Source organism: Macaca nemestrina, chromosome 13, assembly GCF_043159975.1.
Source record: "Macaca nemestrina isolate mMacNem1 chromosome 13, mMacNem.hap1, whole genome shotgun sequence".
Taxonomy (NCBI): domain Eukaryota; kingdom Metazoa; phylum Chordata; class Mammalia; order Primates; family Cercopithecidae; genus Macaca; species Macaca nemestrina.
The window spans coordinates 74,288,306-74,315,171 of NC_092137.1; the positions used below are offsets into that span (position 1 = coordinate 74,288,306).

General features: G+C 46.2%; 1 protein-coding gene across 3 annotated transcripts in view; it reads left to right on the forward strand.

Moving 5' to 3' along the window:
- Positions 1–26,866, forward strand: part of LOC105465279 (tet methylcytosine dioxygenase 3) — a 125,375-nt gene that overhangs the window by 40,966 nt on the left and 57,543 nt on the right. For all 3 annotated transcript variants that reach the window (XM_071076929.1, XM_011713627.3, XM_011713629.3), the window contains one exon: positions 20,597–22,730. In XM_071076929.1, coding sequence (XP_070933030.1) covers positions 20,597–22,730 — 2,134 coding nt within the window. The remainder of the gene's footprint in view (positions 1–20,596; positions 22,731–26,866) is intronic.

Genomic DNA, 26,866 nt, shown 5'->3' on the forward strand with positions numbered 1-26,866 from the left:
AAAGAATTGTTTTTGGCCAGGTGCTGTGGCTCATGCCTGTAATCCCAGTGCTTTGGGAGGCCAAGGTAGGAAGATCACCTGAGGCCAGGAGTTTGAGAGCAACTTGGGCGACAGAGTGAGACCTCATCTCAAAAAAAAAAAAAAAATGTTTATAAGCACATGAGGAAGCTGACTCCTTGTCCTCGTAGCTCCCAGTGAACACTCAGCTCCTAGGTGTGTGTCATCAGCAAAGCCTAAGTCAGAGAGGTGGGGCAGGGCCCAGCTCCCCAGGAAGCTGCCTTCTGCTCTCCCCTTTGCCCCTCTGTCTTTGTAATGCCAGGCCACAGCACCCCACCCCACCCTACTCCACCCATTCCCTGGATGGTTTGGTGTTAGCCTGGGATCGCTGCGGGGAGAGAGGGACTTTGACACTGGTCTGCTACTGCCTCTCCCTGAGATCACGGCTGAGGAACAGAGATCACTGCCTTGGGTAGGACCCAGCCGCTGCTTTCTGAAGAGTAATACACTCGGTTTGGGGGTGTGGGTTTTAACACCCCTGTCACCCCCCCCTCTTTCACCCCACAACTTTGAGGCCAGTGGCTGGGAATTGTTAATCCCCAGTCAGAGGTGTGTGTCCCAACTGAGGTATGTCCCGAGGGTGAGCCAGAGGGAGCAGGTCGCCTGTTCCCGGACCTCCTTGCTGTGGAATACCTAAAGAGGTTCCAGAGTGGTTATTTGCATTACAAGGGCAGTGCTTAACGGATAATTGACTGTTAGGTTATCTTGTAGTAGCAGAACTCCCTTGTATAATAGATATTAAAACATGATTTGTTTTTTAACAAATGATTTGCATTTAGCTTTTTAAGAGCATGCTTATTGCATATTCTACGTTCTTTGTCTCGCTTATTTTTATTTTATTGAATTGCTCGCAAACTCTTCCCCTCCAACGTTTCTTTTTTTTTTTAATTCTAAGGGCCTTTTGAACCAAGCTCCATTTCCTATCTTCTAGTTATCTGTGACTCTACCCAGGGGATCAGCTGGTTTTAAGTCAGTGGTTCTTGTTTCTAGACCCCCTGCCCATGCATTTCCAGAGCTCATCTCTGTCTTCCCCAACCCAGAGCTCAGGGCTGCCCCAGCTTACTTTCCTCCCCACTCAAGAGTTGCCACCACTCCTGCTGTCCCCTGCAGTGACATGTGAGATGTTCTTCCCATCTTTCTTTGATGGAAAAGGGACCACCACTACTTTCCCTGAGATAAGACCCTCCTGTTTTCACTTTCACTTGTAACCCAGTAGGGAAATAAAAGGAGAGAGAAACGCTGATGAAGGAGTGGCAGAGAACATTTTCACAACACTCTTGCCTTTCCCTTTCCTCTGTCCCTGTCTCCCAACCATTGTTTGAGGGTGAGCTCACCAGCTCACCTATCCTCTTTGAGCTTGTGTTCAGTTTCTGCTTTTGCCTCAAAGCTGCTTATGGAGATGCAGATGAAGGATCAATGTGTGCTTTCTTGTTTTCTTAGCCTTTTAGACTTTTGGGGTAGAAAGTGGGTGATGAGAAGTGGCTTTTTTTTTTTTTTTTGAAATTACAGTTTTATTGAGATATAAATCATATAATACACAGTTCACCCATTGGGAGTGTACAATTTAGTGGTTTTAGTATAGTCAGGATTGTGCAACCAACACCACTCTCTTAGTTCACAAAATTTTTATCCATTCCCAGAAGAAACCCTGTGGCAAGTAGCATTCACCCCTCTTTGTTTCCCTAACCCCCTCAGCCCCTGGCAACCACTTATCTTTCTGTCTCTGTGGATTACCCAATCCATGCATTTCATATAAATGGAATGTTATAGTATATATCTTTAGTGTCTGACTGACTTAGCATAACATTTTCAAGGTTCATCCATGTTGTAGCCTGTGTCAATACTTTATTCCTTTTCATGACTGCATAATATTTGGTTATATGGACAGACCACGTTTTGTTTATCCATTCTTTAGTAATTGGACATGTAGATTATTTTTTACTTTGGGCTGTTATGAATAATGCTGTTATGAACATTTGTATATACGTTTGTGAACAGGCCCATTTTAAAATTGGGATTTTTTTGGTTAAGGGGTTGTAAGAGTTTGTTATCTCTTCTATATGAGTCCCTTGAATATGATTTTGTACATATGTGTATGATTTATAAATATTTTTTCCCATTGTGGGTTTTTTCCACTTTTTTTTTTTGAGACAGGGTCTCACTCTGTCATCTGGACTAGAGTACAGTGGAGTGATCATGGCTTACTGCACCTGGAACCCCTGGGCTCAAGGGATCCTCCTGCCTCAGCCTCCCAAGTAGCTAGGACTACAGATGTGTGCCACCACCATGCCTGGCTAATTTAAAAAAAAAAAAAATTGTGTAGAGCTGGGGTCTTGCTTTGTTGCCCAGGCTGGTCTCAGACTCCTGGCATCAAACAGTCCTCCTTCAGCCTCCCATAGTGCTGGAATTACAGATTTGAGTTATCATGCCTAGCCTTTTTTTTTTCCCCTTTCTTGATGGTGTCCTTTGGAATTCAAAAGTTTTTAATTTTGATGAAGTACAGTTTATCTTTTTTTCTTTTGGTGTTATATCTAGGAAAGTTCTGCCTAATCCAAGGTAATAAAGATTTATGTCTGTTTTCTTTTAAGACTTTTATAGTTTTAGTTCTTACACTTGGGTCTTTGGTCCATTTTGAGTGAGTTTTTGTATATGGTGTGAGGCAGGGGTTCACATTCATTCTGTTGCAACTGGATATCCAGTTGTCCCAATTAAAAGATTGTTATTTTCCCATTGAGTTATCTTAGTGTCTTCTCACTGTTTTGTAGATGTTTATACTAGATAAGATAGCTAGATTGGTCATTATAGCTTTTTTATTGGTTACTTGCATATATTGGTTGGTATTAACATTTACGTGATGTACATCAGTTCTCTTCAAAATTTCTGGTGAAGGACTAAGTTTTAAAAATTTCTAATTCATCATGGACTGATAATTTTGTAAAAATAAGAATGAATTACTAGAAAAATGATGATGTGCTTAGATGCCTTGACAATGTCAAATTGGGATACAAGTTTCTAAAGTTAACACTTACTCTTAGCTAACGGAGATTGCAGAATAGTGCTAGTCCATAGATCACACTTACAGGAGTCCTGGCCAAGACCCAGCCAGCCATGCTCAATCTGCTTATCTCTTGCTGGGCATGTCTTCAACCAGTGTTTCTAGAACCATGGGCCTTGGGGGTCTCATCATTGTTACCTTGGGGTACTGGAACAACAAATACTAGCGTTACTACTGCTTCTCTTCCAATCTTGAAAGGGGCAGTTGTCCCCAAAGGCTTACTAGATACATACCTTTTTTTTTTTTTTTTTTTTTTTTTGAGACGGAGTCTCGCTCTGTCGCCCAAGCTGGAGTGCAGTGGCCGGATCTCAGCTCACTGCAAGCTCCGCCTCCCGGGTTCACGCCATTCTCCGGCCTCAGCCTCCCAAGTAGCTGGAACTACAGGCGCCCGCCACCTCGCCCGGCTAGTTTTTTGTATTTCTTAATAGAGACGGGGTTTCACCGTGTTAGGCAGGATGGTCTCGATCTCCTGACCTCGTGATCCGCCCGTCTCGGCCTCCCAAAGTGCTGGGATTACAGGCTTGAGCCACCGCGCCCGGCCGATACATACCTTTTATATTTGTAGTCACTCAAATAAGATAAAGCCCTTGTGCTAATGTGAGTAAAATCCTACCCTTACCTGTTGTTATCAAGGTTGTTTCCTGCCGCCTTCAGGGTTGAGTAGAATCCATCTATTCAGCCCAACTTGCCATCCCTGTTCTCAAGGGAATAATAAGCCCAAATAGACATGGGAGGAGGAGGAAAGACACTACTTCAACAGTCAAAATGTCCCTTGGGAATATAGCAAACAGGAGAATACCTAGATATTCAGCCTCTGGGGCCCTGTGTATGCTATATACATGCCAGAGAAAACAGTACAACTATTAAAAATGAAATTCTTGAAAACTAGTTAACAATATAGGAAAATGTGTATATAGTTAGGGAATAAATTAGCATATGAGAAAAAAAACACTGATATACTCAGTCATCTCAATTTTCTAAATTAAGTGTATGTTACATAGTTTAAAAAGATACCAAATATAAACTCTAGTCATCTTTGGGCAGTGGGAGATTTTTACATCTTTTTTATTTTCCACAGTGAAAAGAACCTCCTGTTCGTCTGTCTCTCTCAGCAACTTCTACTGAAGCTGTCCTTTCTGTTCCTTATTCTGTGCCTGTGACCTCTATTCTCTTGGATCATCCACCAGGGTTTTCTCTGGCTCTATAATGAGTTTGTAGTATGCCTTTGATATCCTATCAGTAACTACACTAGAGGCAGCTTCACTTGGAGATGAAGTCACTGTTAATATCAGTTTTCATTGCTTCCATCACATACTTAAAACCACAGAGTATGTATGTAACATAGGTTTATGTTGCCCTGCACATGTTAGTGATAGTGGTACAGTATCAGTACCTAAAGGAACTTGCCTTTGATAGGATCTGAGACAAATTCAAACATCTAAAAAGTCCCTATCCATCGCTTCTCGGCCTTTTGGCTAAGATCAAGTGTAAAAGTCCCTATCCAAGAGAAAGGACTCTGCTTATTCACTACTCTATCCACAAAGAAGTGAGCTGAATATATATTTGTTTGAGAGATAAATGAACAAATACATAATTATGTATGCATATAGGAAAGGAGTGCTTGTTATAATGTGCTGATAGCATCAGTAGGTGACATGTCATAATTCTGTGGGCTACAAATACTTATTTTCACTTTTTAAAAAAACTGATTTTCTCATTTGTGTGCTTGGTTTTACATAGTTGCAATCTAACCTTCATACAGTATGGTATTCAGCTATTCTTCCTATTTCATCTAGCTTTTTTCCTTAGTGTTTATAGTTACAGGTTTAGATGAGTGCATAATACTCTGTTGAATTTTATCATAGTTTACCAAACCATGCCCCCATACTGAGTTTTCAGCTTTCACTAATGTGTGGGAAAGATTTTTTTAAATGCAAACTTATAAGCTCAAGTTTCTAGGAGCAGCACTGCTTGATGGAAGTAGTCTTTATTGCTCTTGATAACATTTGTTCATGTGTTCATTTATTTGCTTATCTACAGTTTCATTTATTTATTTATTTTTACTGTTTGACCCAAGACAGAAGATGGAAGTTGTGAATTAGAGGGCACCCTGGCCTGGGAGCTGGGTGATGGGGGTTCAAGGCTCAGTGGGTTGAATATGAGTCCAACAGTAGTGTTCTGGGGTGGAAGCAGAGGCAGGTGGCCGGTCAAGGAGCCATCTCCTGTTTGTCCTTGTGAGAGGTAAATGAGGAGAAAACAAAAAAAAGGCATATCTGAAATGCTCTACAGGAGCAGTTGGCAGGACTAGGGTTTGCTTACATATGGAAGCATCAAGAGGACATCAGAGGGGATGGAAGGCTTTAGCCAGGAGCCCAGGGAAATGGTTCTTAACATGATTTTTTATTTTTTTAAAGGGATGTCCAGGGGAGGAGTTGCTGAGGAAAAGGAGGCAGGCGCTGAGTTAAGTTTTAAATGTAATGGGCTTAAGTTGCATCCAAGTGGAAGTGTGTCTGGTAGCTGGAAAGCAGTCAAGGAAAAAGGAAACTTTGGGGCTGTTGGTGCAGGCTAAACGGTGGGGCCTTGATTGGAGGGGAGGCTTCTGAGGGGAGCATGGGGCAATGGAGAGCAGTGAGGGTAGGAGAGTGAAGAACAGCTCTGTTGAGGGGATGGAGGAGGAAAAGGAGAATGGAGGAAGACCAGTAACCGGCAGGGTCACAGAAACCCGGGGTGGGCAGATGAGTGGGTAATCTGCTGCCACAGACAGGCCAGAGAGATGAGGGACCCTTGTGGCCTTCCTCATCACCCTGACCCTCAGAAACAGATAATGGCTGTGCAGATGCCAAGGTTCCTGTTCTGTTGCTCCAGCATTGCACACAGGCCTTTCAGATGAACATGTACAAACCCAGATTACTGGCATCTTTCAGTTATCTGGGCTAATAAACCAGTAGTGACTGCGGATAATGAAGCTTTACACACTGAGGCGAGTTGTGTGACTTTTCCAGGAATTGAAGTTTAGGATAAAGAGAATTAATTTGTGCTTCCCAATTTCCTGCCTTCTGGACAGCAGCAGGCTTCCCTAAATGACATTTCCTAGCCTACTCTGTGAAGTTGATCTTATGGATACCCTCTGCCAAAAATTAATTTTCCTCTAGATGTTTGGGTGGTCGCTTAAATATTTATTTGAATGAAAAACTTAGGTCTTAAGTACTTGAGAAAGGATTGAGTGGGGACAAACACACGGGGGTTCCTGTGAAAAGCTGAAATCCAAGAATAATTATTGAGGCACATGTGGGAGCTCATTCTCCAAAAGAATGATGAGAACCATGGTACCTGGGAGGCCATGGGCATCTACTATTGACTCTCATGTTGGATTCAACTTTGCCACTCACCAATTTTGAGCTTTGGAGTGTGTTTTCTTCTCTGTACCTCATCTACTAAAATGGATGTGGAGTTGTTGGAAGAATAGAAATGTTACATTTAAACATAAAGGTGCTTATTTAAAGTTTGCACCCAGCACTCAAAACTATGGTCTGCTGTCCTCCTTCTCTAAACCTGGCCCCTTTGACACACCTGAGCTGTCAGTGGGTTTTGAGGGATTGGGGGCTTCTTTAGGGAAAGTGCATGGAGCCTTTAGTGAAGGACTGGCTCTCCGGGGGGACTGTGGTGTTAGCAATGCATGCTTTCTGTTTCCTTAGCCTGTTAGACTTTTGGGGTAGGAGGTGGGTGATGAGAAGTGGTGGGAGGAGTTGTAGGAATGCCCTGCCTCGCTGGGAACTGATGGGGGCTTTTCTGGCCATGGGACATGCACCGCGGGTCTTGGGTGATGGCACCAGCGGCTGCAGGAGGGTGTGTGTGTGTGTGTGTGTGTGTGTGTGTGTGTCTTGGGTGATGGCACCAGCGGCTGCAGGAGGGTGTGTGTGTGTGTGTGTGTGTGTGTGTGTGTGTGTGTGTGTGTATTAGGGGGAGTTGGGGCTCTTGTTGGGTCTGGCTGAGGAGCTGCCTCCGCGTCATGACCTGGTTCTTGTGTGCTGGCAGCTTCAGAGCAGCTGCTGCTGCTTTTTGCCAGGCCTTAGATGTGGTTAGGCTCGATTTCCTCCTGGCTGGCCTCTGGCCGGGCCGCCACCGGCTGCTTGAGGCAGGGGCTTCCGTCAGGAGAGCTGGATCCTAATCTGGGCTGCTGATCAAGAGGCTGGGGATGGGGCATGGGGAGCCTGCAGAGCAGCCTGCAGCTGCGCTCCCTGTTCACCCCCACCTGCTGCAGGGGAGCGTGTGCTGCCCAGGCAATAGCTTTGCATAGGTCAGAGTTGCAGGGCTGTAGTTTGGAGTTCTGGTCCGAGAACAGCGAGTTACATAGAACTTTTAATGGGTGGGAGTTTCACGTTTGGCACCCCATCTCAACCAGGCTCATCTTCACTTTCCAGTGCGTCTCATCTCTTAGAAATTTTCTCCATTTTCTTTCTTCATTATGTGTGATCTGCCTCTGTGTGTTATAACTGCACACAACTCTCTAACAACAGAAATAGCACAAAAAAATACCCAGAAATTTTCCCTGACTGCTCCCTTCTCGTCTTGTTCACAGACATGTGTAGTTTGCAGTTTCAAGTGTTTTATAGGTGTTCTATTCTTAAATCTTTTTCCCCTAAATAAAAATGAAAATACCTATGATAAATTTTGGAAACTATAAACAAGAAAGTTACTCATTCTCTATCATGCAGCGGATAAGCACTGTTAACATTTCTGTATGTTTCCCCTTGCTGTTTTGTGTGTGTACACAGGCATGCATTGTGATTGAATTGAATTGTTAAATTGGGCAATATTTTGAATCCCGTTCTTTTCCCCATTTCAAATAGTATGTAATTCCTGCATCATAAAAACCCTCTGAAAGCATTCATTTAATAAGTACATTCTCAAGTTTTACTTTTTCATTTAATACATTTAGTTTTGTTTATGCTCTTATTCTATATCATGTTAAGCAGTTGTGTACATCTACTATTTAAATACTATAAACAGGCATACATTGGAGATACTGCAGGTTCAGCTCTAAACCACTGCAATAAAGTGAATATGGCAGTACAGCTGCTCATGTGAATTTTTTGGTTTCCCAGTGCATATAAAAGTTGTGTTTACATTATATTGTAGTCTAGCAAGTGTATGATAGTATTATGGCTAAAAAAATATGTGTACTTACCTTAATTTTAAAATACTTTTTTGCCAATAAATGCTAACAAAGTAAGCACATGCTATTGAAAATGACACCAGTAAGATTTGCCCAATGTGGCTGGGCGCAGTGGCTCATGCCTGTAATCCCAGAACTTTGGGAGGCTGAGGTGGGTGGATCACCTGAAGTCAGGAATTCGAGACCAACCCGGCCAACGTGGTGAAACCCCGTCTCTACTAAAAATACAAAAATTAACCGGGCATGGTGATGGGCGCCTGTAATCCCAGCTACTCAGGAGGCTGAGGCAGGAGAATTGCTTGAACCCAGGAGGTGGAGGTTGCAGTGAGCCGAGATCATGCTATTGCACTTCAGCCTGGGCAACAAGAGCAACACTACATCTCAAAAAAAAAAAAAAAAAAAAAAAAGAGACTTGCCCAATGTGAGGTTGCCACAAGCCTTAAATTTGTCATTAAAAAAAAAAAAAAAATCACCCCCAGTATCTGCGAAACACAATAGAATGAAGCACAATAAAAGTAGGTATGGCTGTATTACAGTTTTTTTTTTATGTATTACTTGAACCATACTTGACCCTAGTGTTTTATGTATGTTAAACAGATAAAGCATAATAATAAACACATGCCAGCTCCCCAAGTTAGCTGGAATATTGCCAACATCATTGAAATTACCTGGGTGTTTTCCTGCAGCCCTATCTCCCTTCTTCACCTCCAGAGGTAACCGTTACCTTGAATTTTGTTCTTATCATTCCTTTGCTTTTTAAAGTCTTCATTATATAAGTTTGCATTCCTATACAATACATTTAATTTTGCTTGCTTGCTTGAGGTTTGTAGACTCAGTAGGACATATGTAGTCCTTGAGCCTTGATTTAAAAAAAAAAAAACAAAAAAAAACCCCGTTGTCGTTTCTGGGATTCATTTATGTTCCTGTGGCTCATTCATTGACATTGCTCTGTAATATTCCATTGTCCATTCTGTAGTTTATGGGCCCTTGGAAATATTTCCATGATGTGGTTTTTATGAGTAATGCTGCTATGAAAATTTACGTACATGTCTCCTGATGCATATGTACAAAGCTTTCCTAGGAGTCGGATTGCAGGGCTGTAGGAGATGTGCGTGTTTGACATTGAAAGATAGCACCACAAACCTTTTCAAAATAGTTGTTTTGTTTTGCCTTCCTGCCAGTGAGGTATAAGAAGTAGTTATTGGGGGCCGGGCGCAGTGGCTCATGCCTGTAATCCCAGCACTTTAGGAGGCTGAGGTGGGCGGATCACGAGGTCAGGAGACCAAGACCATCCTGGTTAACATGGTGAAACCCCCATCCCTACTAAAAAATACAAAAAAAAATATCAGCCGGGTGTGGTGGCAGGCACCTGTAGTCCCAGCTACTCAGGAGGCAGAGGCAGGAGAATGGCGTGACCCCAGGAGGTGGAGCTTGCAGTGAGCCAAGATCGCTCCACTGCACTCCAGCCTGGGTGACAGAGCGAGACTCCATCTCAAAAAAAAAAATAGTAGTTATTGGGGCCGAGCACGGTGGCTTGAGGTCAGGAGTTCAAAACCAGCTGGCCAACATGGTGAAATCCCATCTCTACTAAAAATACAAAAATGAGCCGGGCATGGTGGTGGGCGCCTATAATCCCAGCTACTCAGGAGGCTGAGGCAAGAAAATCACTTGAGCCCGGGAGGCGGAGATTGCAGTGAGCTGAGATCTCGCCATTGCACTCCAACCTGGGCGACAAAGTGAGACTCCATCTCAAAAAAAGTGTGTGGTGGCTACCACCTGTAATCCCAACACTTTGGAAGGCCGAGGTGGGTGGATCCTTTGATACCAGGAGTTTGAGACTAGCCTGACCAACATAATGAAACCCCTTCTCTACTAAATAAGTAAATAAATAAATAAGCAAGCAAGCTGGGTGTGATGTTGTGCGCCTATAGTCCCAGCTACTTGGGAGACTGAGGTACAAGACTCGTTTGAGCCCTGGAGGTGGAGGTTTCAGTGAGCCAAGATCCCACCACTGCACTCCAGTCTGGGCGACAGAGCGAGACTGTCTCAAAAAAAAAAGTTCTTGCTAAACCCCATTGGCACTTGGTATTAAACTAAAATACCCTCTCGCAGTGCTTACTATGTACCTGGTACTGTTGTAAGTGCTCTTCATATATTGTTTAATTTTCATAATAATCTTGTGAGGTAGGTACTGTTACTCATCCCCAATTTACAGGTGACAAAACAGAGGCACAGAGAGATTAGCTAACTTGCTTATGGTCACACAGCTAGTAAGTGGTGGGGCCAAGATTCAAACTAAATGTTCTTCCTCTTCAGTCCTACGTAATAAGTATAAAATGGAATCTTCTTGTGATCTTATTTTGTATTTTTCTGATTACTGATGATATCGAGTATTTTTTCATATGTTTATTCCCTATTTTCTTTTCACGAAGAAGAAATATAAAATTTAAAATCATCTCCCTATTGTTGGGGCACTCAGGTTGTTTGTAATTCTCTACTGTTCGTGTTGAGGGAAAATCATTGGCACATGTAGCTTTTTTATGTCTTCTGTTGGCTTGTTTACTTTTACATTTCCAGTGAAATTAAGAGTACTTAGTGGTTAAAAATGGCTGTGCTCTTCCACATTGCCTTGTGATCTTGAGGCAATTACTTCCCCTCTCTGTGTTTGGTGTCCTCATCTCTGATCTCCACCTTGGAGGAGTGTCTGGTGATTAAATGAGATAAGTGAATGTGCGACAATTAGCATGATACTCCGCCTATCATAAAAGGGTTCCATCAGAGTCACGTAGAGACTTTTCCTGGTTTCTTCTCTTCTTTTCCTTTCTTCCCCGAACCCACATTAATTGCTTTTAGGTCAGAGGACATGAACAAAGTCCTGTGCTTCTGCCAGATACAATGACCTCAGGGAATTGGGCCCATTTCAGCTTTTTCCTAAGTATCACCCCAGCCACTGAAAGATTTGCTGTATCTGCCCATTTTGTAGTAGGAAAAAAATTAGATTTTAAAATGTTTTACTGATGTGCATGTAGTAATCACATAGAACAACTGCCTCTCCCTACCTCATACAAGAATACCCTCTGCCAACATATAATGCTCTCAAGAAGTTAGACATAATCCTGGAGTTGCTGTCTGCAGAGAGGGCCAGTTTGGGTATGGAGGGTGCAGACATGGGAGTGAGCTAGCCAGTGTGCCATGGGCACACACTCGCTTCTGCCGAGAACAGGCAGGTGTGCACATCCTCTGCAAGGGTTCCCCTAAAAATCTCTTTCTACACTCGCTGATTAGTTTTATCAATAAATCTTCCAAAGGGAGAATCCTCTTAAGGAATGAATAATTGATCAACCCTAGACAGAACATGCCATAAATACAACCCATTTGCTATTAGAGAGAGTGGGGCCATCCATTTGGTGGCAAGGAAGAAGGAACTAGCTTTGTATGGAGGTGGATTCTGAACTCTAGGACTGAGATAAAGGATGAGGCTAGAAAGAGCAGCCCCTTGAACAGCTGCTGTGGATCAGACTAGCTGAGCTGGTGGTATGTGCGGTTGGGAAAGTACTGGGTGGAGTTTATTGGCCAGCAGGGTGGGGAGCAGTCACCACTATCTTGGAGTCCCATTAGAATTCGCTTCAGGAGATTACCCTGCAGAGAATGGGCTACTGGGCTCTGAAGGTTGACTACAGGCTAGTTCATTCTGGCCGAAAACACCTTCTTGGACATGGTTCTTCTAATATGGTGTGTAACTGCTGACAGTCAGCAAAACAGCCCTCCAGACTCTGTTCCTCTTGTAACTTCCCCTTTCTTAGAGGCCATAAGAAGGTGTAACCAATGAGGACTTTGCTCTTTCAAGATAACATTCTTCATCTTCTCTCTTCCCTATTTTCCTTTAATAGAGAATTGCTGATCTGGTTTTGATGTGTTGAGAGTCAGGAAGGATTTGGAAAACCTGGTGTCATATCTGCATCCTTCACTGTGTTGTTGACTGAATGAGGTGTTTGGGGAGTGGTGTTCCACACTTTTCTTGCCTTGCCTGGCATCTGGGGGGCTCTGGAGCCCCCTGGGTGGGGAGGGCAGAGTGCTGCTGCTGAATGCCTGCAGATGTCTGGAGCACCAGCTCTGGGGATTTGGGAGTCTAAGAAGGGAGTGCACTGTGGAGGAGGAGGCAGGGGACCTTGTGAGCTAGCCAGGCAGGGTTCAGGGTCACCTTCAGCACAGGGCCCCCAGCCCTCTGAAGGTTGGGGTTGGCGATGCTGTATGCACATATGAACTCTTCATGGAGTGTAGTGAAGAGTCATGTCTCTTCTTGGATCTGAGAAGGACATTTTCTCTGCCTAAGTAACGTTTCCTGCCTCTCAGTCTCCTAGTAACAAATCCCTGCTTCCCCTAGGTGATGGGAACACACCTCCAACTTGGGGAAGACCTAGCCTGGGATGGGCATACCCCCTCCCAGTGATACTGTGAAGCAGGGAAGAAACCTGATGGGGTTGGGTGTGAGGACCCCAGTGAGGGCAGGGAAAAGGGGTTTGCACCTGGAAGTTGGCAGCAAGATGTGCAGCACCAGCACCTTGGTGGACTTCTCTGGAGGCCCCCTACAGCCTTTGCAGACCTCTACCATGTGTGTGTTGTAATGGGTGCCATAATAGCAGAGAGATCACCAACTCTGCCTAGAGCCTCCATGGATCATCTCGAAGTATGGGGGTGATGAGGCTTGTACCAGCCAGGTCCCTGGGGAGGAAGAAGTGCCAGAGCTTTTTGAACGCCTTCTAGAGACTCTGGTGAGTTTTGAAGGTGTGGCAGATGCCTGGTTCCTTGGAGCAAATGGTGGAGTTGACCATACACTCTTATTAAAGATCCCTAACAGAACATGACTGTGCACGGTGACTGTAGACTCTGGGGCAGTCTGTGGTGGACAGGACTGGTCAAGGAGGACTTTCTCAGGGAGGGGTTGATTCTGTTCCTTGTCTCACTGCTAAATTTAATCACTTACCTCCATAACCACGTTTCATCCCCATCTGTCTGCTAGTGCCTTAGTTCAGGTCCTTATTGTTACTAATCTGGACAGTCGCATAGTCTCCTAACTCGTCTTTGGCTCACCAGCCTTGAACCCTGCAGGCTGTCTTCTGCAGGATGCGTGAGTGCCCCTCCTGAAATGTAAATCTGCTCTCTGTAGCATTCAGGCTGTGGTGCACACACCTGCCTCCCCTGCCTTTGCGATCAAGATACACTCAACAGCTTACCCATCTCCAAGCCTGCCAGGGCTTATGATTCTCTGCCTTTGCACACTCTATTCCTTCCATCTGGAACTCCTGCAGAATTCTTCGCCTTCTTCCAAAATACCTGCCGCTCTTTCGAGCCTCTCTGAGATTTCTTTGAGATAAAACCTTCCTGGACACCCACCTGCCCAGATAGCTGTATATACTGAACCCCCGCAGGCCTCTGTAGATACTGCTTTCACAGCACTGATATGATTTAGGGCATTGACTTATAGGTCTTTTTCTTCCTTTTCATTTTAAAACTTCTTGGGGTTCCTGAAATATATAGTCTGGTCTATTGTGAGGTAACAAATCACCCCAAAACACAGTGGTATAAAACAGTAATCCTTTTATTATGCCCAGGGGATTCTGTGGATTGGGAAGTCAGAAGTGACAACAGCATGGGTAGCTTCTATATGTTCCTTGATATTTAGGGTCTCAGCTGGGAAGGCATAAAAGCTGGAGGTAACTTGATGACTGGGCTGGAATCCTCGAAGGGCTCCTTCACTCACACATTTGGCAAATGACGACAGCTGTTGCCTGGGACCTCAGCTGGGAATGTCAGCTGACTCCTCCATGTGGCCTCTCCACATGGCCTGGGCTTCCTCACAGCATGGTGGCTGGGCTCCAAGAGTGAGTGTCCCAAGAGAACCAGGCAGAAGCTGAATTGCTTTTTGTGATCTAGCTTTGAAAGTCATGTAGCGTCACTTCCATTGTCACAAGCCCACCCAGATTGAAGAGGAGGGAACATAGATCCCATTTCTCCGTGGGGGAAGTGTCCAAGTCACACAGTAAGAAGAGCATGTGGGATGGAGGGAATGTTGTGGCCATCTTTGGAACACACAGTCTGTCACACGTATTAAGCACTTGATGCATATGAATGGCATTCTTCAACTGAAGATTGAAGCCAGGGTGGATGATGAGGAAGAGTTATGAAGTTGGCGGCTGGAAGTCTTAAGAGAGGGTATGTTCAAGAGATTGTAGGATGGAGAAGAGTGTGTGTGTGTGTGTGTGTGTGTGTGTGTGTGCGCGCGCGCGCGCGCGCGCGCACGTATGTGTGGTCAGGGAGGGGGCTTGGGGGTACATAGAGTCGCTTAGAGGACCCACTGTCAGGTGAGACAATTAAAACATACACACAGAAAGACCCTGATTGGGAAGGCAGGGATGGAAAGGGAGGATATAAAATTGAGAAACAGTTCACATTTAGAATTGTTTGGATCCAATGACTGCACACATTGGAAGAATATGGGTAACATTTAGGTTGGGAATGTTCATTAATGCAAAAATAGGAAAGTTGGGAAAGTTGCTGTCAGGAGGAAGAGTTCAGTTCTGTTTTAGACAAGCTGACTCTCAGTGGACTTATGGCATGGTCTAGGGGTTGGAGCTAACTGGAGGGTAGTTGAGAAGTCCAGACAGAAAACAGACATTTAGACCAGGCATGGTGGCTCACGCCTGTAATCCCAGCATTTTGGGAGGCCGGGGCAGGAAAATTGCTTGAACTCAGCAGTTTGACAGCAGCCTGGACAACATAGCAAGACCTTGTCTCTACTAAAAATAAAATCAGCGGGGCATGGTGGTGCATGCCTGTGGTCCCAGCTACTTGGGAGGCTGAGGTGGGAGAATCAGTTGAGGCTGCATTAAGCCGTGATCGCGCAACTCCACTACATCTTGGGCAACAGAGCAAGACCCTGTCTCAAAAAAAGGAGCATCTCACAGTGATGTTTGCTGGAACCCAGAAGGGAATGACAATCGAGGGGGAAAGCGGAGGGTTTCTGAGCTGGGACGGGTCCAAGCTGAGGCTTCGAAAGGGCTAAACTAGTCCCCATCCTCGTCTGGCATTGTCCTGCCTCCCTGCCGATAATTGCCAAATAGCTGCTTGCTTTTCTTTTCCGCAATCTCCATTGATAAGAACTTGTTTCCTCTGGTTTTTAGGGGGACTGGTTTCAGTGCATTTTCTAATATCTCTAAGTATTAAGCAAATCCCTCCCTAGATGGAACTTAAGCTTTTCTCTCTCGTTACCCATTTTCTAATTCCATCCCTTAAGGCCACTCAGAACAAGTCTCATTCTTTTCCCAAATAGTAGGCCTGCGGATGTTTAAAGACTTTCTGGAGTTGTATCTTGTTCGGAACCAAAAGGGAGCTGTTCCTCCTGTGGTTTTGAACCCTCGTGCTCACCTTCCTCTGCGTCCAGAGGGTGCAGCCCCACAGGGAAGCCTGCGTTCAGGTGGGGACTGTCTGGGTCACAAGCAGGGCTGTCACTGCCTGTGCTGTCGTCCTGTTCAGGTCAGGTCATAGCTGTGTGTCAGACTGGGTCAAAACCCATTAGTAGACCCCGAAATCAACGTTAGAAGGTTGCAACCTGCATTTAAAAATAAAGAAGAAAGATACATTAATGTATCTATTAAGTGGAAGTACTGTTTTACAAAACTTGTATATAAGTAGCTAATGGATCACAGTGTAAAGTGTATTTCTTACTGTGGATTGTAGTGAAAATTTTTGAAAAAATCTGGGTTATAAGGCCTTTTGAAGCTGCCACATGACATCATATTGGGTGTGCCATCAGTTGGCTCTCAGGGTTTTACCTCTTCTGATTCCTAAGACATTTTTATGGGTACCGCTGCTGCTATTGTGTGCTTCTCCCGTCTTTAATTTATTTCCACAGATGTGGCTTGGGGCCTAAGTATGAGACCCTGTTTACCCTTTTAGATTTTTTTCTCTCTGGTCTGTTGACCTTTTGGCACCTGGTTCTGTCACTCAACATAGCTTTATCCCTTCTATTTTCAACATCTACTTATTTATTAAGTGAGCCTTCTCTATCATTATTGATAAATATGTTGAACAGGATAGTTCTAAGAACAGAGCCCTGTGGCAGACCACTAAAGACCGTTCTCCCAGTTGATACATCTCTTGTACCCTTTGAGCATGGTCATTTAACCAGTGGTGAACCAGCCCTTCCAGCCTGTAGTTCTCTGTAGCTGACCTCAAAAGGGTCATGGCAGACCTTGTGAAACTTGAACGTCCACAGCCGAAGTTGCAAAGTCAAAGGCTTACAAGGGGTTGGCAGGTAACAGAAGTGAGTGAAGTGATAATTAATTCAAGCAATTAATAAGTAATTCCTGACCCCAGCCTTGGTTTCAAGAAGGCAGTGTGGAGTGGGGAAGCTGGGGGTGAGTTGGAGTAGTTGTATTCTATGTAAGCAGGAGCCACTGCTCAGTTACAGACAAACTTGCCCGTAGAAGCATGGGCCTTCAAGAAAATCCAGGTTTCATGTGGAATTTGATTTTCGAATGTTAGCAAAACAAAAACATTAACACCGTATAGGCAAGTAAAACAAACTTGTGGCAGATTTGGCCCAAAGCTCTCGGCTTTGTGACCTGTCAGCCACAGTATCTCCCCATCTGCTCTCCAATGACCCCATGACTCAAAGCACTGAGATTGTTTGGATGTTGGTAGGTTAATGGCCTTCTGTGGAACCTGACTCCTGTGGTTCTTACCCGGGCTGTTCTTAAACGCAGCAGACTGAGAGTTGGAAGGACGCTTCTCCTTTTCTTGCCTGTTGGCCCCGTCTCCTGCTGGCAGGTTTCCTCCAGCATCACTGACAGGTGTTGAGAAAGGTATCAGTGGGATCTCTTGGTTGGGAAATAGGAATTTAGAGTTTCTTAAGATCTCCCTATCCATAGTGGCTTCACTTACCTCATATCTATGTCTGCTTTTCCTTTTCTCCTCTTTTTGGTCCAAGGAGCATTTTCCTTCCCAGGGAATTCAGAGGCACAAGAGCCATCCTAGCCCTTCCTTGTTCTTATTCACACACCAAAAATAACTTTTTAAATCCCTTTTAGTTGTCTTGACCATTTTGGGGAAGCCTCCACTCATGTAGCATTAGTCTTCCTGACACTGTTTTTGTAAATCTGTGCTACTCTCGGTTTGTTTCTTCTTGGTTATGCGTGCTCCTTCTATCTTCCTACATAAGCATGTAAGATTTGACCACTTCAGATTGTATAGCCTTGTTAGCCACATTAGTTTAGGCTTCTAAGAAAGAAGAGTGTGCTGGGTGATCCGCCACATTCCTAGACTTCTGAAAGGTAGTCTTCCACTGGGGTCAGGGAAAAGCTGATACACTGTGTGGCCAGTAGGGATGGCAGGCTTTTCATTTACCTGAGTGTTACTGCTCCAGCTGTGGGCAGGAAGCACGGGAGTCATGGAGATTTGGACCCTGCCTGGCAGGAGCCACCATCTAGTGGGGGAGGGAGGCAGCTGCTTGAACAAATAACAGTAGTGGCATGTGATAAGTGCTAACGAAGGTGCCCTGGGAACCCGGGGAAGGAGCCACAGATAATTCTGTGAAGTAGGTAGGGGAAGAGGTGACACTGAGCTGATGCTTGAAGGATAAGCCAGAGAGGCCACTCTAAGAGGCTGAGAAGGTCATTCCAGGCAATGAGAACTGCGTGTACAAAGCCTGGTGACGTCAGAGAACATGGCCTGTTAGAAAAGCATGAGGGTCTTTTGTGGCCAGAATGGAGGCAAGGGTGAGGATGAGGCAGGAACTGCTGGCCGGAACCTCTGCTAATCTCCCACAAAGCTCATCCCAAACCCTAGTTTCCCACCACACTTAGGAGGCCGTGATGGCCTTGTCTGACAGTCTTAGGACTGGCATCATTTTAGCCACCTACTTAAAACACTTTGAGGCCAGACACAGTATCTCACACCTATAATCCCAACACTTTAGGAGGCTAAGGCCAGAGCATCATTTGAGGCCAGAAGTTAGAGATCAGCCTGGGCAACATAGCAAGACTCAAGCTCTTTTAAAAAAAAAAAAAAATTAGCTGAGCCTGGTACATGCATCAACTCCCAGCTACTTGATAGGCTGAGGTGGGAGGATCACCTGAGTCCAGGAGTTCAAGGCTACAGTGAACTATGATCACACCACTGAACTCCAGCCTGGGTGAGAGTGTGTCTCTAAAATAAAAAAAACACTTTGTGTTATACTTGAGGGACTGATTTCTTATTTAGCTTTTTATTTTCACAGAATTTAAAAATTTATAGAAAAATAGCAGGGATCATACTTGGGACTCACATACCCCAAATGTGTAGGTTTTGCCTCATGTATTTATCATTTTGTTTATAGAGACATATTTTTCCATATGTATATCATTTTTTTTCTGAATCATTTGAGATTGAGTACACAGTGTTCCTCAACTTATGACTGAGTCATGTCCCAGTAAACTAATCATAAATTGAAAGTATTGTAAGTCAAAAATGGGCATGTTATAGACATGATGGGATGCTAAAACACAGAACACAATATCCAGAAAACCCTGACAGCATGGAACATTGTGGAGCCTCAGTTGTTTACCTTGGTGATTGCGTGGTTGACCGGGGGCTCTGGGTTGCTGCCACTGCCCAGCATCGCTAAAGTATTGCTAGCCTCAGAAAAGATCAAAATTCAAAGTATGGTTTCTATTGAATGCCTGTTGCAAAGTCAGAATCTTAAGTGGAACCATCGTAAGTTGGGGACTGTCTGTACTGTCCCTTTACTCCTAAATACTTCAGTATGTGTATCCTGAGAACAAGGGCATTCTGTTACATAACCCATCGTCTAATGATCCAAGTCAAGATTAGGAATGACAGAATATTATCTTATCCACGTCCATATTCACATTTCATGACTTGTCCCAAGTAAAACTAGTGTATTTTTCCCCAGTCTAAGGTCTAACCCATGAACATGCATTTAGCTGTTCTTTTTGAGGGAAGAGATTGTTTTTCTTGACTTTGAAACTTTTTGAAGAGAACAATCCAGGTACTTTCTAGATCACCCTTCAATTTGGGTTTATCTGATGTGTCCTTGTGATTAGATTCAGGTTATACATTTTGGCAGGAGTTCTATGTGAGTGGTGTTAAGTCTTCCGCAGTGTCTTACATCAAGAGGCACATGGTGGTGTTTTGTCTCAGTATTGGTGATGATGGTAACTTTGGTCATTTGGGTTAAGGTGGTGTCTGTCTACCAGATCTCTCCACTACAGTTACTATTGTAATTATGTAATTTTAGAGGAGATGCTTTGAGACCATGCATACATACATCCTGTACCTCACCATGCTTTCACCTGCTGCCACTGATGACTCTCTAAATCCATCAGTCCTTCTATGTTTTCTCTTAGCATTCTACAGTAAGGAAGAGCTTTCCTTTCCTAAGGGATGGGTCTGCAAACTCAATTTCACATCTTTGTATTCACTTTTCACTTGCTGGGCCAGGTCCTCCTGGCCCTCTTACTCTCATCCTTCCCCCTTTGGTGTGCTTTTGGGGATATGAGGTATATAGTGCTGGTTCTTGTGCTCAGGGAGAGGCCTGAATCCTTCTCTAAGCAGCAACTTGCTTGTCTTTGGCAGGACTGACCGGGCATGGGGCTAAATGCATGCTGTGTCAGATCATCGGCGTTTCCCTCAGGCCTGGGGCTGTGTGTGGGAATGTGGTCTGTTGCCAGCTTTCTGTGCTCGGCCTGGGCTTAAGTGAGGATAGTTTTAGGGGGAGAAAAGGACTGTGGGTTCCCACTAGGAAGCCGTGGCTGACCCATGGTCCAGGCTGAATTTGTTAATCAAAGCTCCTCTTTCCCTACCCCTACGAACCCACACTTCACGCTTAGAGCACGTGTGTACACACAGGCTTGGTTGGATTTCTTTCCATCTTGACAAAACAAAATAAAGTCCTAGTGTGATTTTGATCATTGTGAATTAAGGACTTTTTTGTGTGTCTCTGGTTTTAGGAGAGCCTCATTCGTGTGATTGATCTGAGGCTCCAAAAGTTTCTGAACAACATTAAGAATGTCACATTAGGATCTTCTCTTTAAAAATATCTTAAAGATCTTCTTTTTATTTCTGCTAGTGAAGCTCGCTAGGGAACCAAAGACATGGGAAGATGAATTGGAGGCTCAAGAAGTACCAGAGAGAGGATTTGCAAGAAAAGTTGGGGGTCAGATGTGCACCTGAGTGGTATGAAGCAGGGAAATGCTTTTCAAATAGTGTGGTTCATTTTTTTCCTTTTTCCCCCTTCTTTCTCTCTTTAGACAGGCTCAGAGCTCAGCCCAGTTGATGGACCTGTTCCAGGTCAGATGGACTCAGGGCCAGTGTACCATGGGGACTCACGGCAGCTAAGCGCCTCAGGGGTGCCGGTCAATGGTGCTAGAGAGCCCGCTGGACCCAGTCTGCTGGGGACTGGGGGTCCTTGGCGGGTAGACCAAAAGCCCGACTGGGAGGCTGCCCCAGGCCCAGCTCATACTGCTCGCCTGGAAGATGCCCACGATCTGGTGGCCTTTTCGGCTGTGGCCGAAGCTGTGTCCTCTTATGGGGCCCTTAGCACCCGGCTCTATGAAACCTTCAACCGTGAGATGAGTCGTGAGGCTGGGAACAACAGCAGGGGATCCCGGCCAGGGCCCGAGGGCTGCTCTGCTGGCAGCGAAGACCTTGACACACTGCAGACGGCCCTGGCCCTCGCGCGGCATGGTATGAAACCACCCAACTGCAACTGCGATGGCCCAGAATGCCCTGACTACCTCGAGTGGCTGGAGGGGAAGATCAAGTCTGTGGTCATGGAAGGAGGGGAGGAGCGGCCCAGGCTCCCAGGGCCTCTGCCTCCTGGTGAGGCCGGTCTCCCAGCACCAAGCACCAGGCCACTCCTCAGCTCAGAGGTGCCCCAGATCTCTCCCCAAGAGGGCCTGCCCCTGTCCCAGAGTGCCCTGAGCATCGCCAAGGAAAAAAACATCAGCTTGCAGACCGCCATTGCCATCGAGGCCCTCACACAGCTCTCCTCCGCCCTCCCGCAGCCTTCTCATTCCACCCCCCAGGCTTCTTGCCCCCTTCCTGAGGCCTTGTCACCTCCTGCCCCTTTCAGATCTCCCCAGTCTTACCTCCGGGCTCCCTCATGGCCTGTGGTTCCTCCTGAAGAGCACTCATCTTTTGCTCCTGATAGCTCTGCCTTCCCTCCAGCAACTCCTCGAACTGAGTTCCCTGAAGTCTGGGGCACCGACACCCCTCCAGCAACGCCCCGGAGCTCCTGGCCCATGCCTCGCCCAAGCCACGACCCCATGGCTGAACTGGAGCAGTTGTTGGGCAGCGCCAGTGATTACATCCAGTCAGTATTCAAGCGGCCTGAGGCCCTGCCTACCAAGCCCAAGGTCAAGGTAGAGGCACCCTCTTCCTCCCCAGCCCTGGCCCCATCCCCTGTGCTTCAGAGGGAGGCTCCCACGCCATCCTCGGAGCCCGACACCCACCAGAAGGCCCAGACCGCCCTGCAGCAGCACCTCCATCACAAGCGCAGCCTCTTCCTAGAACAGGCTCACGACACCTCCTTCCCTGCTCCTTCGGAGCCTTCTGCTCCTGGCTGGTGGCCCCCACCAAGCTCACCTGCCCCACGACTTCCAGACAGACCACCCAAGGAGAAGAAGAAGAAGCTCCCAACACCAGCTGGATGTCCTGTGGGAACAGAGAAAGCTGCCCCTGGGATCAAGCCCAGTGTCCGAAAGCCCATTCAGATCAAGAAGTCCAGGCCCCGGGAAGCGCAGCCACTCTTCCCGCCTGTCCGGCAGATTGTCCTGGAAGGGCTCAGGTCCCCGGCCTCCCAGGAAGTACAGGCTCATCCACCGGCCCCTCTACCTGCCTCACAGGGCTCTGCTGTGCCCCTGCCCCCAGAACCTTCTCTTGCGCTATTTGCACCTAGTCCCTCCAGGGACAGCCTGCTGCCCCCTACTCAGGAAATGAGGTCCCCTAGCCCCATGACAACCTTGCAGCCAGGCTCCACCGGCCCTCTTCCCCCTGCCGATGACAAGCTGGAAGAGCTCATCCGGCAGTTTGAGGCTGAATTTGGAGATAGCTTTGGGCTTCCCGGCCCCCCTTCTGTGCCCATTCAGGACCCCGAGAACCAGCAAACATGTCTCCCAGCCCCTGAGAGCCCCTTTGCTACCCGTTCCCCCAAGCAAATCAAGATTGAGTCTTCGGGGGCTGTGACTGTGCTCTCAACAACCTGCTTCCATTCAGAGGAGGGAGGCCAGGAGGCCACACCCACCAAGGCAGAGAACCCACTCACACCCACCCTCAGTGGCTTCTTGGAGTCACCTCTTAAGTACCTGGACACACCCACCAAGAGTCTGCTGGACACACCTGCCAAGAGAGCCCAGGCCGAGTTCCCCACCTGCGATTGCGTCGGTAAGTCCGCCTGGGTGTCAGGAAAAGGCAGAGAAACGGCTGTGGCCTGGTAAGCTAGGGATTTCTAGGCTCTGCTTTCATTTGGCAAACATTTATTGTTTGCCAACTGCGACACTGGGTTCTGGGAACATAGAAATGAGCTCATAGCCTAGTGGAAAAGACATTGAAAGAAATTGACCTGATACTGTTGGTGTATGCCACGTCGGTTTAGATGGGCAAGGGGCTTTAATACACAAATGGAGTTGAAGGCATAATAGAGGCCTTCCTGTAGGAGGTAGTACTTGTGCCGAGCCCTACAGAGCCGTCAGGTAGAAAGGACACATTCTAGGAAGAGGGAGTAGCTTGGGCAACAGCTTAGTGGCTGTGAGGGAGTGGAACTTACTTGGACTATACTTGGTTCAGGCAGGAGCAAAAGGGTTTGGGTATATGTGGGGATGAACAAAAGGTGGCTTGGTGGGTGGGGAGGATGGTCAGGGTCCAGATTGTGCAGGGCCCAGGGAGCCACGGCCAAGAGTTTGACTTGACCCCACAGGTAATAGTGAGCTCCTGAGGATTTTAAAGCAAGGAATGCCCTGTCACCTCATGCTTTTGAAAGACTTCTGGCTTATGGTGGGTAGGGAAACTTGAGGGCACTGAGGAGGCATAGCTGTAGGAAAGGTGTTGTCATGAGCCAGGCAAGAAATGACAAGGGCCTGGCCTGAAAGAGCCGGTGGCAGAGGGAGGGGTTGGAAGGTCTCCAGAGGAAGGCTTGTGGGAGGAGGGAATGAGATACTGCAGGTCTCTGCCTGGGGTGGTGGTGTTCACTGAGAACTCAGACTGGGAGGACGGGAAGTGAGTTCCCATTGGACGAACCACATCTGAAGTGGCCAGGAGACCAGGTCAGGGTCTGAGTTACACGTTTGGACGTAGTTAGCCTGCAAGTCATGGTTGAAGCTGTGCCTGCATAAGAACGCGTTGAGGAGTTGAGTCCACTTCTAAGCCTTGTCTTCTGGAATCAGAGCAGGGTGCAGTGCCTCTGAGGACCACTCCCCTCTAAGCATACCGTCTCTGGGAAGTCCTAGACGCAGGGGCAAGCTCCAGGTCCACTCGGCCCCCATGCTCTGTTTATGGAGTGTTCTGTAAAAGCTATGTGCGTTTCAGATGTTGACAGAAAACACGGTGATGCTGGCGATGAGCATATTGAATTCTTGAGATTTTATGATACACAGACGGGTCTTGGGGAAAAGGCTGTCTTCCCTACTTGTGAAAAATACGTAAATATCAAATAAGTCATGGACTTGCTGGGATGTTGTCTCCTGGTCAGTGAGGAGAGCTGGGCTGTTCCGCCTGCTCCAGCTATCCCTCCCCAACTCCTGGGGTATGAGGCAGAGGGGTGGGTGACAAGGAGCCATGTGCAGAACAAGGAAAAGCTGGCCCCAGGGCTCTTATCTGGGGGTGGACAGGTATGCTGCCAGGCACTCACAGACATGCTCTAAGATGGTGGTTCCCACTGGCCCTGTCCATTCTTAGATATGACTAATAATGACATGACTGGGCCCAGCGCGGTGGCTCATGCCTGTAATCCCAGCACTTTGGGAGGCCGAGGCAAGTGGATCACGAGGTCAGGAGATCGAGACCATCCTGGCTAGCACGGTGAAACCCCGTCTCTACTAAAAATACAAAAAAGTAGCCGGGTGGGTAGTGGGCACCTGTAGTCCCAGCTACTTGGGAGGCTGAGACAGGAGAATGGTGTGAACCCAGGAGGCGGAGCTTGCAGTGAGCCGAGATTGTGCCACTGCACTCCAGCCTGGGAGGCAGAGCGAGACTCTGTCTCAAAAAATAATAATAATAATAATAATAATGACATGACTTCGAGGGCCCTCTTATTTACCAGCATATGGGGGAAACTTGTTTTGATCGTGGGGTCCGCCTATCCTTTTCTCCATGCGTGTATGTGTGTGTCCCATCCGCCTGTGTTTAGCACCTCATTTCTCCTTCTGCAACGTGGGAAATATCCTTACCTAGTGTTTTAAGACATAGTTGATCCTTAGTCAAGATTTTAATTGTTGAATTTAATTACATGGATATTATGTGTGGTCAAACTAGTTTTTAAATTTGCATCCCAACTCCACTTACTGGCTGGGAGTGCTTGGGCACTTTACATAACCCATCACAGTTTCTGCTTCCTCATATGTAGAATGAAAACGATAATAGTACGTGCCTCACCGGGACTGTTGTGAGGATTAAATTCATTACTATGTGTTTAGTAATGAGTTTAACACTTAGTGTTGTGTTGGCACAAGAGTGTCAGCTGTTATCAAGCCTATCAAGTCCAGTAGGGCAAGAAAAGTAAAACCATACCTTTGTAAAGGAAAAAAAAGTTGACTGTTCCTTTATTTATCATATAGTAATTACCTAGCCATGTATAACTGCCAATAAGCATAAAATTAAGAGAAATGGTTCATCACTAAAGGACTTTATGGTTTACTTTTTTTTTTTTTTTTTTAAAGGCAGGGTCTCACTCTGTTGCTGGGGCTGGAATGCAGTGGCATGATCTCTGCTCACTGCAGCCTCCACTTCCTGGGCTCAAGTAATCCTCCCACCTCAGTCTCCCGAGTAGCTGGAATTACAGGTGCATGCCACCATACTTGGCTAATTTTAAAAAATTTTTTGTAGAGACGAGGTCTCACTGTATTGCCCAGGCTTGTCTCAAACTTCTGGGCTCAAGCAGTCCTGTCATCTCAGCCTCCCAAAGTGCTGGGATTATAGTTGTGAACCACTGCGTCTAGCCTATGGTTTACTTAAGGAAAAAAAAAAAAATAGACAATAAAATATTTAGACACCCACTCAGCCAGTGTGTGCTGAGTGCCTTTTGCCTCTGAGGCCCATGCTGCTGTATGGAAGTGGCTGCATCGCAGGAGTACCCTGTAGCACAGACTTGGTTGTCATCATGGGAGGTCATGTTTTATCTAGGAAACTCTTGTTTAGAGCTGGGTTTTGAAAACTGTCGTGAACACAGATGGGGAGAGGCAGAAAGGCTTTCCAGACTGAGGAGTGCATAAGCACAGTCTTGGCATAAGGAGCAAGCTTGCAGGATGGGATGTTGCAAGGGTTACCTGAAATCTCTTTTCTCCTGCATTCCTCAGATGAGGAGCCCCCACCAGAGAGGATACATCTTCGCTTGTAGGCAGTAAGCAAAAGTGCAGGCATCTGTCAGCATCAGAGAAACCAGACCTCCAGAAACTGGGAGCTAACAACACTTGGTATTGTTAAATTGGAGGAAAATACGTGAAACAAATTTGAACGATCATCTCAGTTAAGTTTTAAAAAATGGAAAAAAGACTAGAAGGAAATATATCAACAGTGGATTGTCTCTATGATTGGGATATGGATGACCTTTCCCTCATGTGTTTTCTGAATTTTCTACAATGAAATTTGTATTTTATAACCCAGAAATATTTGTGAAAGTGCACACTCGCAATAGCATGGAAGGTGGATTGGTGGAGGCTGATAACCCTGTGGTAGGAGACCCATTAGGAAGCTGTTGAGAGTAAAAGTGTTTATGAAGCACCTGCTCAGGTCTAGGCACCCTGCCAAGTACTTTATCGTCACCACCTCACTTAATCCTCATAGCAGCTCTATGAGGTAAGTACTGTCAGTGACTCCATTTTAGCCGTGAGGAAACAGATTAAGTAATTTACCAAGGTCATACAAACTAGTGAAAGTGAGATTTGAACCTAGGCAGTTGGACTCTTAACCACCATGTCATATTGTGTTTGAAATTAGTCAGCTGGGAAACAGGTCCTCACTAAAACAATGGTAGTAGAATGAAGAGAGGCAACGAAGAGATTTGCTCTGAAAATTTCTGGAGGGCCTGAGGTTCGTGTTAGGAGAACCCATTCTGTTTTCCAGAATTGTCTGGCCACATGCTTCTCACTCTGTTGCCCATGCTGGAGTGCAGTGGCATGATCTTGGCTCACTGCAACCTCTGCCTCCTGGGTTCAAGCAGTTCTCATGCCTCGACCTCCTGAGTAACTGGGATTACAGGCACCCGCCACCATGCCTGGGTAACTTCTTGTATTTTAGTAGACACAGGGTTTCATGGTGTTGCCCAGGCTAGTCTCAAACTCCTGAGCTCAGGCAGTTCACCTGTCTCA